At 37.6% G+C, this 20,690-nt stretch overlaps 1 protein-coding gene across 2 annotated transcripts in view; it reads left to right on the forward strand.

Moving 5' to 3' along the window:
* Positions 1 to 936: 936 nt before the first annotated feature.
* Positions 937 to 20,690, forward strand: part of LOC145984133 (uncharacterized) — a 126,473-nt gene continuing 106,719 nt past the window's right edge. Inside the window, exon 1 of one of the 2 annotated variants that reach the window (XM_083117573.1) lies at positions 937 to 1,065. In XM_083117573.1, coding sequence (XP_082973699.1) covers positions 1,040 to 1,065 — 26 coding nt within the window. In that variant the 5' untranslated portion in view covers positions 937 to 1,039. Of the gene's footprint in view, positions 1,066 to 1,269; positions 1,357 to 20,690 lie in introns of those variants that run through there. The other variant, XM_083117574.1, reaches the window with a different exon arrangement.

Genomic DNA, 20,690 nt, shown 5'->3' on the forward strand with positions numbered 1-20,690 from the left:
TTTATGTGGGACCGGAAAAAATCATACCTTAGATCATCCACCTCGGAAATCGAACCCGGATCTCCGCGTGGCAGTCAGACGCCCTACCGACTACACCACCGCTCGTCTCGCATTCCACCTTCAACTTTTTACCTAGAAGACTCAACCTCCACCTGTCATCCTGGTTCTGAGGCCTTGCATCCGTGCAATGTAGTTGTAGATATAAAAGAAGAGATTTAAAATTAGGCTGTTCTCTGCCCTCTTCCCATCGGGTTACTCTGGGTTTATTGTTTCACACTGATCGCAAAGGGAAACTGGAAACGGAAGCAACGAATTGAGGACTAAAAGTGGTAAACGTTGTAAGTGCCAAAAGCGAAAGTGTTGGGAAATCGCATCGTTCCGCACATCAGCCCGTAAGAACGTGCACACTAGTGACCTCTTTACACACGCTTTGGACTACTTAGAGGGGCTACCAGCCACATTTCACGTTTACCACATTATCAAGCATGGCACATTTCACAGTTTAACGTGGAAAACGGTGTTTGAATTATTGTGGCACTTACAGCGTTTGCCAAATTTAGTCTTCAATTCCTACGGGGATAATTGCACGTTACACTTGATTTGCTGAGACTTGGCTGTGACTCTTATCTGCACATGGATCTTTTGTCACTTAATTCTTGTTGGTAGCGAAAACTTGAGTCCACGTTCATTTAACTAGTGCAAGAATATTTTTCCAATTTTTACAAAACGAAACATAATTTAGAAAAAATGTAGTCTCATTTTTAGCACGCGACCGGTGGGGCAAAATACTATCTTGCCTCCCTTGTTGATGGGTGGGGGGTTAAGTCGCCCCCTCCTGGTTCCGACGTCCCTGACAAGCTGGTGCATTTCTCCGGCAGAGTTTCTTGTTTATATAGAATTGCTCATTAATGAGGACTGTTTGAGTATCGATTTGCTGCAGTCGAAACTGAAATTCGATATATCGTTCCTATGGTAACTGACAATTTACGATTACAAATAATTGAATTCGGCATTGGTAGATTGAGATGTTTTGACGCCAATGGATACAGAAACCAAAAGTAGTGGGTAAGTATGCTACACCCAAGTTCTGTTTGATATCATCATTATATACACGCATTCTGTACGTGAATTGAATTATCTATACATGTCTGACTGGTGCTAACTTCACGCTCGTTGCAGATCACAATGTCGAAAGTAAAATTTGTATTTGCAAGGCATCTGCGATTTCCCTTTCAAGTTATAACAGTATTCGAAGTGCAAAATTGTGCATTCGGTTAGAAGATAACGCAAGGTTCTTGATCAAGACAAACACCAAATGTCTAATTAGTGCAGAGAATTTCTTGTACCATGTTGAAGGTAAGGTGTCGAAAAGTACACAAGGCCAGTGACCTAGTGCACATGCACAATCAAGTATTGTGTTATTTTTTTAATCGTTATATCATAATGTTTGTTTCAAGACGTGAAAATCTTAAATAACCTAGATGTTTAGGTGACCCAGGTAGGAATACTTTGACCCGTGTTTATATAGGAAATACCATTGAATGCACAAATTCAAAGTCAAAAGGAAGAAAAGATGAGTAAATGCGGTACTACTTTACTATACCAGAGACACCTATCAATGATTTATTTCGCAATTTTTTACATTGCTAACGTACTATTCTGCATTGCGGAACATTTCTTTAGGTGAAATAATGAATTTGTAACGAAAATAATGTCTATTTCTTACATTAACGAGTACTTACTGTTGTTCCTTATTTCCCACAAACCATCCACGGGTAGCCCCAAAAACCGTTGACGTTAGCCCAAAATTTCACGATAGCCCCACGAACCATCACGGAGACGAGGTATGCCTACTAGGTTAGGTTAGGCCTGTTAGGTTAGGTTCCATTAGCACTCCTTTCGTTCAATTTAGCATATACGGACAACATGGGTTTTTCTCGATGAAAGAAAATTCACGGAATTCTTTTAATTTTAACCTTTCACGTTCTGCATTCCACTTCTTTCTTCAAGATTCCGTGTCGAATTACAAATTCCACGGCATCTTACACACCCGGCAACAACTTCACGACCCATCCTCAACATGTCATCTTGTAGCAACAGCAATAGCGCGTATTGTGCTCTCGTGCAGAAAGCAAATGGCGGCAGCAGCAATAGCATGTGAGAAATAGATTTTCGTAGAAAACCACATGCATTCGCATTAAAATGGATCTAAACTACATTCCCGAACATCAACAATGCTACAGACAATGATTGGCGTAAGTACTTTCTCCTGTAAATTTGAAGAAATCCGTCTCTGGTATAGTAAAGTGTTACTGTAAATGCTAACAGCAGGTTCTGTGACAATGTGTAATGCTCTGGTAAATATGTTTTTTTTTTTTTTTTGCTGGTGGGGAAGGTCAGATTCTTATTATGTAATTCTGATATCATCATGATACATGCGTATTTTCTACATGAATCGAATTATATACATGTCTACAAGCACACATTAAACATGTTTTCTGATTTCTTAATTTAATATTTGCGCACTTTTTATCTAATCCCCCCCCCCCCCAAGTAAGCTTATGTGAGTAGGTTAGGTGGGTCAGGTTTGGTGCTCTTAACATTATAATTAGGCTCCGTTATGCTTACCACATTACTGATTGATTTATTTAGTTGGCAACCGTTCCGAAAATTTAATAATTTTTGCAAATTTATGGAAGTATTAGGAAGTGCTTTGGAAAATTCGAAACAATTGTGGGTACCAGTCTGTTATAGGGAAAACACATTTCACTCTTCCATTTTGTAATTTTTTACATTCGTACTTACCTATTATGTATTGTGAAACATTATTTGGTAACAGTATGATATAATGAAATCACATTTCTTCAAATTTACAGGAGAAAATATGGGAAACTACTTACGGATTTGAGTTCCTGTGGACTTTTGGAAGCTCTGAATAGTGTTTTTTCCATTCGTGTAACTTATTCGGCCGGTAAATAATGTAATTTTCGACATTAATGTATCTCCGTTGCACGATAGCTCGTACCACCATTACCGTCGATTACGTGAATGAAATGTTCCGTGCGTTCGATTATGCAACCCCCTGTTAGTGTAGCAACCACGCGGTAGTTTTACAAGATGACGTGTTAAGGTTGCATTGTGAATTTTCTTTTTCCAATTTAATTTTCTGTTTGCCTAACCTAACCTTCTGTGACTGGTTTGTTGATCAATTTTCGCTTAAGAACCTTCTGTGAATAGTTTGTGCGGCATTTTTCGGTTAATAAGTGAAGGTTGCATTGTGAAATTTTTTTCCAATTTAATTTTCTGTTTGTGCGGCATTTTTCTGTTAATAAGTAAAGGTTGCATTGTGATTTTTTTTTCCAATTTAATTTTCTGTTTGCCTAACCTAACCTAACCTAACTGAACCTAACCTAACCTTCCGTGAATGGTTTGTGGATCAATTTTCATTTAAAAACCCTCTGTGAATAATTTGTGCAGCATTTTTCGGTTAATAAGTTTGGAAACACTGCATGTCAGCTGACGATAGACAATGTGAGTCAAGATTTTCCCGCCATATTGTGTGTAACGAAAGCGAATTAGCAACGAACAATAAATACATGTAATTTGAAAAATTACGCTTTTGTCAGTGAAAGAAACATAATCCCAAGTTGAAAAATGTTCCGCTATGCATATAAGATGTAAAATAAAATGTAAATAATTCGGAAATAAACAAGTGAAATGTGTTTTCACTATATCATATCATATCACAATATATCATTATTTAAGGTGGAATTTTGCTTTTTTCACTGAAATAATTATAATTTTTCACATTACGATTGTTTATCGTTTGTGCTTGCCTAGCGTTGTCTATCATCTGTGGGTATGCAGTGTTGCCAACCTTCTTAACCGAAAAAATCCTATTTTCGTGTTAAAGATTTTGTATTTTCCAAAACTCCACGAACCAAGCATGGATAGTCCCACAAACTATGTATGCATATCCCCACACACCATTTACGGATAGACCCACAAACCATGCACGTATAGCCCCACAAACCATTCATAAATAGCCCCATGAACCATGCATGGCAAGGTTAAGTTAGGTTCTGCTAGGTTAGGCAAACATAGCTAAAATTGTCATGTTCTGGGAAAACAATGGCGTCATTGGAAACACTGACGGAACATTTGGATCACATAGTCAAAGGTAATGGAGGCAAGAGCTTTTTTGCATCGGAGAGACAATGTCAGAAAATACATGTTTTACTGGCTGAATAAATTGAACGAAGGGAGAAAACACTTGTACGACCTTTCAAAAGTCTACAGAAACTCAGTTCAGTAAGTACTTTCTCCTGTAAAATTGAAGAAATTTTCCCTATAACAGACTGTTACGTAATTGTGAAAGGAAGTTCGAAGCTTGGAGGAACTAATTAGCGTAATTGAAAGCATCACAAAGTATTATTTACCAGAGAAATTATAATTTGAGAAGTAGCTTATGCAAGCAGCCATTCTTGGTTTACGGTCGTCTCAGACACGCAGTTTGGCAAATTTTCATGCAAAGCTCATAGGGTATGTCAGGTACCCCCCTCGAAAAAATGAAATATTTTGCATGGTTTACGAGAATTATGATGTTTTCCGTTGTTTTTAGCTTGCGGAGATGTGTTATTGTGAAGTAAAACATGTTAGTAACACGTTAGCGTGTTACCTTACCATGAAGCACAACAGCCCAAAGGTTTCACGCAAGTAAATATAGCACTCAACATGACATTCCACAACAGCAGTTATAATTTTACATCTTTAGATTTGGGTCTGATAGTAATATCTGACATGTTCTTTCGCTATTTTAGTGTGCATACAAACAGTTTTTACTAATAAAAAGCAGCAAAGGTACTCTGAGATGATAGATTTCTACTTACGCAGACCATACTTTTGGATCAAATATTTCCATTATTTGTGTTTTCCGCTTGCTTAAACCAATTTTATATTATATAAAACATCAAAATCTGTCGATTAAAAAAGAAAAATCAACATTATTCTCGATGGTGTACAGTTGGATACAGCTCTAGGGTTTCATACTTGAGACCAGATATTACGTGATCAGGTGTTGGAAGCATTTATGGACATTATTTTAATGGTAAGTGCCCTAAACCAGACCCACCTAACCTAACAATGAAAACATGTAGGGGTGTTTTATTAATGCTAAGAGTCCTAAACTTAACCTACCTAACCTCGCAATGAGAGCATTTATGGATGCAGTACTCCTTCACACTCCACGCAGATGAAGTAATTGACTGCAGGAGTCTGTATCAAAGACAACAGTAAATGAACGTCTGCTCTCAAACAAATAATCAGTCAGGAGTACATGGAAATAAAAAAAATCTCCAGAAATCATGCAGTAAGTAATCATTAAGACTCTGAAGCATGTGTAAACAGGCATAAATAGCAATTAAACCATGTAAAGAATTGTGTGTGTGCCTTGGAATTATACAATTAGAACTTGGGCCATTTTGTTTATTTTACATTGCTTTTCTGCCACTTTTGTCTTGTGGCTAACCACATTACTATTTACATATTTTAACCTATAGTGGAAGGACTTTTTTATGTTATAAGCCTTCTCTGTACACAGTGTTTACATGTGTGCACTTTTCAAATGTGCAGTGAGGACAGGAAAAATGTAGAAGGGAAACTATGTGTCGTAGAGAGTTGAAGTTGATTTCGTTTTTTCAGAGAAGACCATCTTCCCTCTCAATAAGCATAGCTGGAGGATGAAGAAGATAAAAAAAAGTTGAAATTTTGCCCAAATATATTCATTTGGCAAGTCAGTTGGAACCATGATTCATTTGTTTAATTCTGAATCAATCATGTTACCGTAGGCGCCGACTCCATGGGGCTGGGGGGGGGGGGTCTCGAGCCCCCCCGAATGTTAATGATGTGTCGGCAGAGCCCCTCAAATAATTTTGCTTAAGAGGATCTAATGTATTATTTTGCTTCTCTTGTAAAGTTTACTCTGAATTGTGCAACATGAACTTAACTTTAAATACACATTTGAAATGTTATAGACCATCAAATTTGGGGGTCTGAGACCGCTAAACCATTTTTTTTGGGGGGGGGGCTATGAACGGAGAAAGCAAATCACACGACTTATTACTATATACTAAGTATATAATTATGAGTATTGTTAATATTTTTACTAAAAAGAGTTTCAAAATAACGAGGTGATATGACAATTATACCAGTATGTTGTTTAGTGAATTCTGAACAATTTGAGGTCGTAAACATGACATTCAGGCAATATTGATATGTACGATATTTAGTTATCCTCGAAATCTCTTCCTCTAGTCCAAAGAATAAGGGGAAAATAATTCTAAAGTCTTTGAGTTTATTTAACACTAGCTTGCAGTAAAGTACGCAAGGAAAGCTTATGAAAAGTTTGTATTGAGAAAGCGGGAACGACTATGATCAAAGGCATTATTGCTAAAGCACCATGTACTATGTGTTTATTCATTTTTCTCTTACGTATTCATATGCCGGTCTCTGTGGGGAGTGGTTAGCATGGTGTGCACCAATTCCAGTGGTCCTGCATTCAAATCCCTGCCTGGACATACAGGTATTGGACATTGAAACTGAAACACCTGCGCAAATAGCCTGGGATGTTCGCGGGACTCACCAGAGCCATCTGGAAGTTGAAATCGTACTTATGGGCAATGAGTCACGTTTGCGGGTCCTTGGTAGTCACTCCAGTAGAAGAGGTTCGTCAGTGAACGTCAAATCATGCGTGTAGAGCAGTATAATGGGGGACATATCAGACTTCAAAAGAGGGCAGATCGTAAGGGCGCATCTAGCAGGTGCATCTGTGTCCAAAACTGCAACAATTTGTGACGTGTCACGAGCTACAGTATCCAGGGTGATGTGTGCATATGAACAGGAAGGACGAATCACATCCAGGAGGAGCAACTGCAGTTGACAACGGAAGTTGTCGGAAAGGGGCGTCAGGGCATTGACTAGGATTGTTGCACGAAAATGCAAAACCACCGCATCGGCAATCACCGCAGATGTGAATACACACCTCACAGAACCTGTGTGCGTGAAAACAGTCCATCGATACCTGCATAAGGCCAACATTCATTGCAGGGTTGCTATCCCGAAGCCTTTCATCAGTAGCTCAAATGCCGTAAAGTGGGTTCAGTGGTGCCAGACTCATAAAAACTGGACGTTGGATGACCTAAAACGTGTCATATTCTCGGATGAATCCAGCTACACCGTGTTCCCAACAACAGGGAGAATGTTTATCTGGAGAAGTCCCTCTGATGCATACAACCCAGACTGCTTGGTACGCACAGTCAAACATGGAGGCGGATCCGTGATTGTGTGGGGTGCAATATCGTGGCAGACTTTGGGCCCACTAATTGTTCTCGAGGGTCGTGTCACTGCCAAGGACTATAGGACCATTTACACTCCATGGTTCAAACACACTTCCGGGACGGTGGTGTTGTGTTTCAGGATGATAACTGCCCTATTCACACTGCTAAACTTACCACAGAGTGGTTTGATGAGCATGAGAGTGAGGTTGAACATCTGCCATGGCCTGCTCAATCGCCGGATCTCAACATTATTGAGCCTGTATGGGTTTGTTAGAGGATCGAGTGTGGAAACGTCTCCCTCCACCACGTACACTTGCTGAACGTGTCACTGTGCTTCAGGAGGAATGGCTCCAAATCCTTCTGCACACGGTGCAGGACCTCTATCGATCATTCCCACATGGTATTGCTGCTGTACTGGCCGCCAAAGGTGCCCCAACACCTTATTAAATAAAAATTATGGCTTTCTACCAGGTGTTTCAGTTTCAATGTCCAATACCTGTAGGTGTTCTTTGTGAGTTCCCTTGATCAACGTCATCATATCATCACTCACCATTGCAATTAGCCAAAAATGGCAGAAAAGCAATGCTAAATAACAAATCAAATGAAGTTCCTCATACACCTATTTGATTCTTTGTTTGCAAACAGTCATTCTTTTACTGTTGTCTTGGATACAGATTGCTGCTGCCATCTATTTCCTGTGTGTGGGGTTCAAAGAGGAATTCTGGTGCTGAATGCTTTCATTGTTAGGTTTTGTGTCTCAGGTTTGGGGCTCGTAGCATTAAAACAATAACTCTAAATCCTTCCAACACTGTATCATGTAGTATCTGGTCTCTAACCCAAAGTCTCCTTGCAACTCAACATGAGAATGCACCCTGAGATGATTGGAAACCAAGAATGGCTGCAAAGCTTACACACTTATCAAATCATATTTTTTTTTATTGGTAAATAATACTTATGAAGCTTCTAACTGTGCTAATTAGTTTCTCTGAGCTTCAACCTTACTTCTACAAACATTTACAGTATTCTAAAACACTTCCTAATACTCCTATAGAACTTGTGAGAAATCATTAAACATTCAGAACTGTTAAATTTAGTTGCATATGTATGAGGCAGAATGTCAAAGTTTTACTTCCTGTGATAGTCCTTGCCATTCTGCCCAAAATACATCAAACATCAACCCTCTACAACAGACAGATAGATGTCATCAATGATGTTTTTTATATATCCTTCCTTATATTTGAAAAAAAATCTTTTAAGTTCTAAGTAATTGATTTCTTAAAAATATTAAAATAACAATAAACAGCTTTCAACAAACATATAATACTCGTATTGCACTTATGTTCAAGCATGTCATACAGCCACGGTAGTTCAGTCATTATGGTGTCTGACTACCATGCGAGAGACTCATGTTTGATCCCTGATGGGGGAAAACTGGAATATTTTCCACCTGTTAAAGTGGCTCTGGTGCCCACCCAGCATTGCATAAAATGGGAACCTGGAGGAAATTCTTGGTGGTAAAGGTGGCCAGGGTCATGGTGCTGATCACATCACCCCCACCTTCAGCTGTGATGAAGTGTGGGGGTTTTAACTCCACACCCACTATACACCTTCATGGCATGGTGCAAAGCACAGGGGAACACGTTTGCTTTTTTTACTTTACAGCTTTCAACAAACCTACAATACTCATTGCAATGACATTCAAGCATGCCATACATCGATATGTACACTTCGCAACATCTTATTTGACCGCCCCGAAAGAATTCTAAGTCCCGAAATCGTAAACTTAGCAACATTGCACTTCAGCTCCAGGTGAGAGTAGCCAACTTTGAGTAGGTACTTCCACTAGACGAAAAACGCAACGGTGATAGGTTTTCAATTTAACATTTTCCATGAACTTAGAAACTATAAACTGCTATTATAATACACAATCAAACAGAAATAATAAATTGGAAAAAGAACCTTGAAGGATATTTACGATTCTGCTTGCTCGACTTGAAATTTGGGGGGTTTGAAACACTGAATAGAGTTTTTCTCCACCTGGAGGAAATTGCCATCACATTTGTGCAGAAAGAAGCAAATTTGTAAGGAGTTTATGCGACATTTTATTTACAATACCTTGCATAATATCGAACAGTTCTCAAAAACATATATTTTACACGAAGTGTCGAGAAAATGTGCTTGAAACACAGGAAGGTGTGAGTCTTCATAATTGTCAACATGTTTTTAAGGGTATAACGTCATTAAATTAACGTAGAGCAGTTGGTTAGGTTCTGGTTTCCTAATTTTTCATCAAGCGTGAAAGTTCGCAGGTTCAAATCCCACCCTCTCCTCTTTATTTTTTTTCTTTTTTTTTGTTTGCTGAACAGATACCGTTGATATTAGAATATTTAAAAAAAATTAATCCGATGCACACTTGAGGGACGTCCCTTCTGCGCATATTTCTTCTTAGAAGTTGGAGATTTCCAGGATTGAAAGTTAAAACTTTTCTTTCTAGTTATTGTTCATATGTTGTGTTAACACAAACATCATGGTTAATTCACAAATCACATACATGTATTCAGGATGCAAAATGTAATGTTATTTAAGTTATGTATTGTTTGTTCTTCACTGACACCTAAAATATTGATTATTTGATTTCGATATACTAAAAAAAGATATACAGTTATGTTAAGTAGTGATGTAGTGCAGTACTGTAACGTAGGAGAGTGTTTAATGAGTTCAAATTGCTAAGATTTGTAATTTTATGGCTGTTCGTTCGTAATGACTGTTGTCAATCCCCTCACCACCATCTTACCATGCGCCTAAAACTAATAGTAAATCGCTAATTAACATAAATAAATTGTTATTGCGATGAAGGCCGATTCGATAAGAAACTACCAATAAGTATTTATATAGTGAGTGACAAAAAAAATCAAAACCTCATAATGATTGTTAATTCGTCACTGCTTTGTATCTAAAATGTTTGTCTTCTTTGAACAGAAAGTACGAGTATCAGATATAACAAACTTTCCGCACTAACTTTGCAATATTCGAAACCACCATTACAGACTTAGCTCTATGTAACTTGATTCTGCGCATTCCACGTGGCATGTGACTTCCTCCTATCATCGAAATAAGTTTCTCTTACTATTTCCTTTCCTCTCGTGAAATACAGAGACCAATGTTAACTTCTTAGCGTGGTGGATAAACTTTACACCCAACGATATACTCCTGAAAAAAATCCTGCCTAGGTGGAGAATCGAACCTACGACCTCCCTCGTAAGAATCAAGCATGCTACCTCTTCTCCAGGTAGCTCATGTTAATATTTGCTACCAGTTTGAAGAAACCAATTCACACATAATGTCATATCTGTATTTTCCTCATGGCAAATTTCATGAGGAAACAAATTCAGATAAAATTGAGAAACGCTGAAAGGGAAAATGATGAACATGTATGTTGGCGTTTTGTCATATTTTGTAAATTGTGTAAAAATTCCGTGTTTTGAACAAGCAATCGTTTAGTTACGAAGTATTTTTGTTTGTTTAAAGTGGGAACAGGAGAGCGAAATGGAGTCATTTGAACCAGACCCCGTTTGACAAGAAACTTCAGCTTTTTTCCAAAGACTGTATGAAAAGATAGAGGAACGTATGAAATGTAAAATATGTGTGAAATTAAAACAATTGAAACCTTGAAAGATAATACTAACGAACTTCAAACTATGAAAAACATATTTTCGTGGTGGAAAACTCCAAGTCATTTTCGAAATATGAACTTGATGTTTTGCTTTATTATGAAGTGGAGATATGGGACGATACGATCCCTCAGCAAGAAAATTTTAAGTAACCTACCTCCAACTTTTTCAATGGTCATAATTACTAGTTAGGGTCCGGAAGTTGATGAAAAATCAACTTTTTTTCTGACGCTTAAACACAATGCTAAACCTGATATCATGTCCGTTTCCCTTCAGTTAGAGCCGGAAAACACTTTCTATTTTACATTTTTTTTGTTGCATTTTTCGGCCTTTTTTGGCTTTCAGTTTATTTGTCAGTATTTTTAACAGTTTTTGTTGCATTTTTACTTATTTTTGAGGTTAATTTTTCTCCTCCCCTGTTGTTTCGTGCATTTTAAATGCATTTACTAGTAAAACTTACATATTTAGATTTCTTGACATGGTCCTTTTAGCAAATTTACCATACATCGAAAATACGGTCAATGGAAAAGCATAATATTATTCTTAACTGAAACGTTTGGTAATGGATTAAAATACTTTGTGTGAAGATCTACTTTGAGGTTCTTTTTCTGGACACTATTATCGCTTTAATCTGTAGTTTTAAAGTAAATTAGTCACAATATTAAATGCAATTACACTCTGGTATACGCGAAGCAGAACTGTATTTTCGGATGCTGGCTCTCTAACTAAAAAACTAACTCTCTAGCCTTCTTAAACCCGAAGGTTCATGGCTGCAGCAACACAGGCCTTCCATCTGTTCCTATCTTGAGCAAGTTCTATATACTCTTTTCCATCCCTACCGATTTCCTTTAGGTCCATCTCAACGTTGTCCCTCCATCTTCGTCTTGGCCTTCCTACAGGTATCTTACCATCTGGTTTCCCAACAAGAATCCTGTAAACTCCTCTTTCCTCTCCCATTCGTGCCACATGTCCTGCCCACCTAAGTCTTCTTGATTTAATTATTCTAATAATATCTGGGCATGAGTACAAATTATGTAGTTCTAAATTATGTAACCTTCTCCACTCACCTGTCTCCTCATCCCTTTTAGGTCCAAAGATTTTCCTAAGGATTTTATTTTCAAATACTCTCAATTTATGTTCCTCTTTCAATGTAAGGGACCAAGTTTCACACCCATATAATACTACAGGCAAAATTACTGTTTTGTATATTTTAACTTTTAGTTTCTTAGATATTAAACGAGAAGACAAAAGTTTATGAAGAGAGAAGTAACATGCATTTCCTGAATTAAGCCTACTTTTTATTTCCTCTTTAATATAATTTTCATTTGTTAATATTACTCCTAAGTATTTGAATTTGGAAACTGGTTCAAACGAGTTGTTCGGATGCTGGCCGACTACAATATCATAGAAGGCCCACTCTGAAAGGAGTTGAATTGGTTGATTTGGTGTTTTAAGTCAACTTTATGCATAGTAAGGCTAATCGGGACTGGACCTACAGTTTAAAGTGGGATCTGAACCGAGTGCATAAAATAATGTGAACCTCATTGTGTAGGGGGATCGTTTGCTTATGGAATGGAAGGTCATGGGTTCAAACCTACTTCTTTGCAAAATCTTTTTTGGGAAGTATACGGCTTTGGACGACAATGCTTATCTACGTTTCTTGGATATTTCCGTTCATATTTATGCGATTGATGTCCAGCATTTCCGGATGCAGAAAGTTGACATGTAAATTTTAATATGTGTTAACTTATAACAGCTGAATGAAAGAAAAAGTATTTCCTAAAATCCTACCAATCACTGAAAGATTAAAAACATTAGTAGAAGCATTACTTGAGGCATGCACAGTGGCGACGATTATGGAGTGTGGAGGGACAGATGACCCAGCACTATGCTAAACATTATCTACCAAGGCAAAGAAACTGTCCTTGCCCTCCCCCCTCCCCCCACCTTGCCCCATCAGTTTTGAAACCCAATCTCCGCCACTGAGCATGCATCGCATACATATTTACAGTAATATCATATAATATTATATTACGTTATTAGAACACTTCGTACTCAGTAAATTAAAAGGAAAAAATAATAAGGAAAGGGTGGGATTTGAACTTACGATGTTTCGATCTTGACGAAAACAGTAAAAAAACGAAAGTGCTGTCATCTAACCAACTACTCCAGGAGATTGCTAACAGAAATCTCAGTAAAACACGTTAATCTCAGTTGAAGCAACATTGTGCCGGAGTTTCGAACCATTTTTCGCCAAGAACCAAGGAAAAGACACACTTTGCAGAATCGTTTGGTGTTGTGCAAGGTATCTTTACTAAACATTTCGCATAAAATCATCATAAATTTGCCTCCTTGCATTCAAATATGACCGCAAATTTTTCGAGGTGGATGAGAACCTGTTCAGTGTTTCACAATGCACATACATTTTCCTATTTTCAAATTCAGAACGAAGAATCTTGAAATATTTTTAACATTCGTATTTCTACTTAACATTTTTTGTCTACTCATATATTTTATTACTGCTTTAGGGTATCTTTACTTTCTGGAATGTGAAAGAATGAAAAAAAATCACGAGGGATTTCATTCAGGAAGAAGAAATGTTGCAAAGTTGGCTACTCTTAGTTGGTTCTGAAGCACTATGCTGCCAAATTTACGAATTCCGGACTTTAAAATTTTTCAGGGCGGTCAAATAAGATGTTGCGAAGTGTACATTGAAAAGAGAAAACACAAATGAAATATGATAAGTTGTTCGAGGGAAATAATGGTGTACAAGAAGTAAGTAGTTTAGGTTTGATTACCTTATTCTACTTTATTGCTTGTACATTTACATGACATTTTCATTTTTCTGTACCCCCTTGAGAATTGAAGATTAAAATTGGTAAACGCTGTAAGTGCCATAATAATTCAAACACAGTTTTCCACGTTAAACTATGAAATGTGCCATGCTTTATAATGTGGTAAACGTGAAATGTGACTGGTAGCCCTCTAAGTAGTTCAAAGGGCTTGTAAAGAGGCACTAGTGTGAATGTTCTTATGGCCTGATGTGCTGAACGATGCGATTTCCCAACACTTTTGCTTTTGACACTTACAACATTTACCTCTTTTAGTCCTCAATTATGTTGACTTTTTCTTAATTGACAAATTTTGATGTTTTACGTGATATAAAGTTGGTTCCAGTATGCGGAAAACACAAATAACTATGATATTTGATCCCAAAGTAAGGCCCCTGTAAGTAAAAACATGCCATCTCAGAGTACTTTCACTGCATTTTTATTAGTATGAACCATTTGTATGCACACAAAAATAGTGAACGAATACCTCGGAAATTGTTATCAGCTCAAACCAAACACCTCTAACCCAATGGCATAAAAATTAAGCAGCTGATATGCAATGCCATTTTTGGTGTTATATTCACTTGCGCCAAGCCTTCGGGATGTTCTGCTTCACAGTAAGGCAACATGTTATAAAGTAACCACCATAACACATCTCCGCAAGATAAAAAGAATGGAAATGTTCTTAAACAATATAATTGCTGTCACAGCAGCACTGTTACTTGTCAGCTGATGATAATCCTTTTTAATAATATAAACTTAAGAATAATGCAAGTAACTTTTTGGTAAATTTTCTGTTCTTTCATTTATCATGATGTCCAATATCAATAGCATTTTATAAACCATACTCAAAATAACAGTGCATGCATGATACATAATTCACCACATGTAGCACAATGTGCACAGAGTTGGCAACAATGTAATGATGTGAAAAACAACCACCCATCATTTCACTGTAACACATCTCTATGAGCTAAAAAGACGGTGGAGGGATGGGGAGATTCTGTCCACCTGGTTGAGGGCATACTTGATGTAAATTGCCTTGTGTTAAAATAAGTTATTGGAAATCTCCCTCGGAAAATTTTTCAAATCCTTATAAGTAAAAACAACAGGAAAAGTACATGTTTAAAAAAAAAAAAAAGTGCCACAGCCCATGAGGGTTGACTGCCAGCCTCACTTGCATCTCCCATGGTAGGTGTATGTAGGTGCTATGTAGATTTCCATGACCAGGTTACACTACTTGTTCGTAGCTCCCCAATTTCCTCATAATGGTGGGTGGCCATGGGTCCCTTACTGGATCAAAGGTAGCACACCTAACATAACAAATTGTACAAATACTAAAAGCGTCGAATGTCACAAAATTCTGATTGCTTGATGCTAATCTTGTCATTGCACTTATATCTTTTTAATTTGCTACATGTATACATGCACATACTATGGAGGCATTATTGAATTACTGTGCCTTTCATGTAGAATGATTTTTCTGTCCCATATACATACATGTTTTAGACAGTGAAGCCATTCATTTCTATTTCTGGCTATTTTATGTTACTTTCTACCTCTTTTGTTAACCCTCCATCAACCGCATCCTCATAGTAGCACAAACATCTCACCTGTGCACTCGAGCCACCTTATGACAGCCAACGCTATTTCCATGCAAATCAGGGTTGGCATTTTGCCTTTTTTTTTTGTTCGAAAATATCCAACCCAACCCCCCATCGTTGTTGTAGGTTTTCATGACCAGGATATGCTACTCATGCATAGCTCCCCAATTTAATCATGATGGTGAGTGTTCACCAGTCTCATACACAGGCTGAAATCTCAGGAGACTCAAACCTGCACACGTCCCATAGCCAGAGCCCAAAGCATGACTGCACAGCCACAGTGCGGGACAAACGATTAAATTATCTAAAATACTATGTTCTGAAAAATTTGACCAATAGTTTGATTCTACTCTTGCTGGATGGTGCAATAGTTAACCCTTAGGTACTATGGATGGTCTGTCAGACCGCTGTGTTATTTTGTTTCCATTTTTCTACCTTACCCCTTCGAATGTAAAGTGGACTATTCCATGTACCTTTACGTTGAGACGCAATCTACACCAGTTCAAAGACTTGCATTGTCGTCTTTGATTTCTGAATACTTATTCAGTTTTGTTTCCGGTGAGCGGTCTGTCAGACGTGCCATAGTATTTATGTGAGTTTTTTACCTCGTATACTAAGTTTATATTACGCGTGCTGTTGTGTGCGGTGTCTTTCAATCTATATATAAATATGGCTGAGAAAGCAGGACCTTCTGGACAACCTTCGAATCCTAATTATGAAAGGAAATCTAAGGAACTTATTGATGAAGTTCTAAATGACAGTGCTAATGATTCTGACTTTGAATTCATTAGTGATCATGACACGGATACAGAGGAGGAACGTGACGTGAGTGATGAAGAGGCAGTTGAAGAAATGAAAGTGTGGATTATTTCTATAGAAAAAAGGAATGCTTCAAATGGAGGAAACAGCAACCACCAACATATATATATATATATATATATATATATATATATATATTATATACCATAATAAACTAACTTCACTTAACATGACTTAACCCCTAAAATAAATAAAATTGTATTTCTGTGACGTAAGTGCCTTAAAACATAGAAAATGACGCAAAGGCCTCATAGACCGCTCCATAGTAGTTGCGTAACTATTCACGTCCATAGTACCTAAAGGTTAATAGATCTATGATCAGTTCAGTGTTGTTCCTAGTTTGCAATACTATACTATAGTTGATAGCGGTGGTGGTTTAGTCGACCTCCTTGGCAGAGTGGTAAGCACAACACGCTGCAATGCCAGGAGTCCCGGGTTTGAATCCTGGTTCAGAAGTGGATGTTTGTGTTTGTCCCAGTGATAATACTACAGTGAAAATTGAGAGAAAACGGGGGATACTACTGCTTAGGGGTATTACTTTTATTACAAATGTAAAAAAAAAACAAAAAGATAGACATGTTGGCTGACTGCCATGCAGAAGATCCGGGTTTGAATCTTTGGGTGGGTGATTTAAGGTCGGAATTTTTCCAGTCTAGTCCCTGCATAAAGCAGCTCTGGAACTCACCCAGCCTCAAATTAATGGGTCCTGGGGTTTAAAGGCAGTCGGAGTTTGGTTGTGATCACATCACCTCCAAAATGACTGAGATCCAGCATATATATCAGGCCCTACTCCCATATCCCCTGAATGTGCCTTCATGGCACAGTGCTATATGCATGGGGAACTTTACCTTTACCTACTATACAACATATGGTAAAGATTGTCCAGCGAAAAGAATAGACTGTTGCTTCAAATGGGCTTTTACTTTCCCTACATCCTCCCTCTTTTTAAATATTGTTTTCACTACTGAGCGCAAAGGTGAACACACTTGCTTTTGTTTTGAATGTAAAACACTATTCTGGAACTGGTTAAGCTTTCAGACCAGCAAAATTTCCTTCCAGCAGCGCGTGTTTTTAATTTTATTTGTGCAGGGGCATGTGCATGGAGGGGAACGGCGAGCCCAGCGTTGTCGACTGCTTTCCACCCCACCCCCTCAGCCAGTACTGCGGTAGACAAAATTTCTTGGAAGGAGATGGTGACTGACCGTTGGTTTCGATGAGGAATGACTGTGGCGGATCTGTGCGTTGGGTTGTGTTGGGTTGTGTTGTGTTGTGCTGTAAAAAACCATTGGTTTTAATACTGAAATATGAGCGAAAGTAGTGTAAAGAAGAGAAGGCGTGGTGAGGTTCTTAAAAGTAAAGAAAGGCAAATAGTAATGAATATTTTTGTTTATTTAAAACAGAAAAATCCGGATCGCAGTGTAAGTTGGTTAGCCAGCGAGACGGCGAAAGCAACTGGAGTTTCTCGGGCTACTGTGTATAAAATTCGGGGCGAGGTTTCTCAAGGTCCTCTTGAAACACCAGGTAAGAAACGACCCAGGAAAAGATCGCCAATTACAAGTAGAAATGTAAAATATAATGATTTTGTCAGAAGTGATGTGCGACATAAAGTTCACGAATTCTTTTTTAAAAACAAACCCCCAGCACTTAATTCTGTTCTTGCTGCTGTTAATTCTGACTCCACATTACAGAATTTTAAAAGATCAACGTTTCATATAAATTTTACTCAAAGAACTTGGCTTTTCGTATGAGAAAAGGGGCAACAAATCCATGTTAATGGAAAGAGAAGATTTAATTTCTCTTCGCCATAAATATTTAAGAGAAATTAGGAAGTTTAGGCGTGAAAATAGAAATATTGTTTACACTGATGAATCCTGGGTGAACACCGGAACCTCAGTCAATTATGAATGGAAAGACAAGACAATTACAACTGCAAAACAAGCGTTTCTGGCAGGTCTTTCCACTGGTTTAAAAAATCCAACATCTCGCGGAGCGCGATACGCTTTAGTGCATGCGGGTAACGAACGCGGTTTTCTGCAAAATGCCCAACTTGTGTTTCAGTGCAAAAAGAATACAGCAGATGCCCATGATGAAATGGATAGAGAAACGTACGAGATGTATTTTCGGGAACAGTTGCTCGCCAATCTCCCTCCGGGATCTGTTATTGTTGTTGACAATGCCTCTTATCATAGCCGCAAGCAAGAGCCAATGCCGACAACCTCGTGGAAGAAGAATGATTTAAGAGAATGGTTGAAATCTCATGGCATTCGTTATGATGACGACATGTTACAGAGAGATCTTCTGGAACTTACAAATATTCATAAAATTAAGTGCGATAAGTATAAGATCGATGAGATGGGTCATACGGTGCTTCGTTTGCCCCCATATCATTGCAAACTGAAGCCGATTGAACTTGTGTGGTCACACTACATTCAAAACTAAAGACATTGAAAATTTAATCACTGAATCATTTAAGACAGTAACAGTTGAAAACTGGCAAAATTACGTAAAACATGTCATGGACATAGAGAAGGAAATGTGGAATACAGATGAATTGCAGGATGACGTTGATCAGATAATAATCCACTTGGGTGAAGATTCCAGCGAGAGTTCATTAAGAATTATTCTTTCAGTTTATGTAATTTTGTGAATTTGTTTCTTGTTTTTAATAATAGCTCATCGTGAACTTATTTCTTCAATTTGTAGGTACCTACGATTCAAGCGCCACGCACGTTTGTTTGGTCTTGTACTTTCACTGCCAGCAGGTCCGTTACTCGCCTCTGCGGCAAGCGGCAACGCTGTTCTCATATACCCAACAGTCTATTCTTTTCGCTGGACAACCAATAGCTGCACACACACACTTTAAAATCTGCTTCAATACAATTTGTTGATTGTTCACAGTTTTGTTTTCCCAATTTTTTTGTGGATGTTTCAACTTTAAATATCTCCTCCGTGTATTAACCATGCCAAAATTATAAGGTTGACATATTTAATTGTCTTGACTGATTTCATCCTCCAAAATATCTGATTGCTATGAAACTAATAGTTCCCATGGATAAAACATTAGTGGCCCCCATTTGGATCCCAACATATATATGCACTATATTGTTAAAAAAATATTTGTTTCGCCATAGCTTAAGAAATGTCCTAAAATATTTAAGTCTTTTTTCTTAATGTCCAAAAATTTAGTTTAAGCAGATATTTGAAAGTGTCATCAGAATTTGGAGCTACCTCAGAATATGAAAAATCAATTTTTCATCCACCATCTTGAAATATTTTCAACAAATGCAAATGCAAAATAAAATCATTCCCTGGGTGTACCTATTTGCAACATGAATTTCAGCTTAAAAACTAAATTTGCTATAGATATTGTGGTCTCAAAATTGGTGACTTTCCCCCAACCCTTTCTAAACCATACACTATATTACAGAGTTTTTATTAAAAACTTAAAGCTCAAGTAATGTCCTAACATAGCTGAGACTTGGTTTTCTTAATCTACGAAAATTTAACCTCAAATATTTGCATAGCTTAAAGCTCTCATAAGGCATGTTAAATCGTCCATTGTTAAGTTATCTTGTAACTCTAAAAATTGCAACTCAAAAGCTTTGTATTTATGGCAAAATGTATGTTTGCGATTTTACCACTACTCTTCTCCTAAACTATGAAATATAAATTTAAAAGTTTTACTGCAAGATTGCGGACCCACGGATTATCTACAATGACTTGAGTTTTGTTTCTTATACTCCGAAAATGAATTATAGACAGTTTTGGGGGGAAAATAGAGCATGGTATAGAGCATGCATGCAACGTGAGGAAAATCAGTTTTTCATTCACCATCTTGAAACACATTTTTCAATTTCACTCACATGTAATACCATTGCAGTCTGTCAAGTTTTCTAGCTGCAGAAACATATTATCATGCTCACTAAATAGATGACTTGTCTTTCTTTGCCCACCCATGCTCCTCCTAAATCATGCATTGTTTCAATAATTTTATTGTCAATTTACAGTGCAAGTAATGTCATGAGAGTGCTAGTCTTTTTGGGTATAGAGCTTCTAACCACAAATAACATTTATCCTACATGGGCAAGCAACCCATTACGTTCAATCAATGAACTGAACTGGAGGGAGGGAGGGATCGCTGTCTCAATGCAAGGCATTGGAAAGAAAACAGAACATTTGCACACATACTAAATTTTTAGAAATGAAATGAATAATTTGAAAAGTGTTTGATTTAATTATACCACAGTTAACTTTATTCTACTTTCACGACATTTGAATAAAATGTACTCAATTCTGCTTTGTATTGTTTTATGCATGCAAGAATGTATTGTAAAAGTTGATCGTCACAGGTGAAACTATGTAGCTTGCCCACATATGGAAGTGGCTGATATCTAAAGTGCTACCACATTTCAAAATTATAAGTTTTGTTCA

The sequence above is a fragment of the Lepisma saccharinum genome, chromosome 2, assembly GCF_977018435.1.
Source record: "Lepisma saccharinum chromosome 2, izLepSacc3.1, whole genome shotgun sequence".
In the NCBI taxonomy this organism is placed as follows: Eukaryota; Metazoa; Arthropoda; class Insecta; order Zygentoma; family Lepismatidae; genus Lepisma; species Lepisma saccharinum.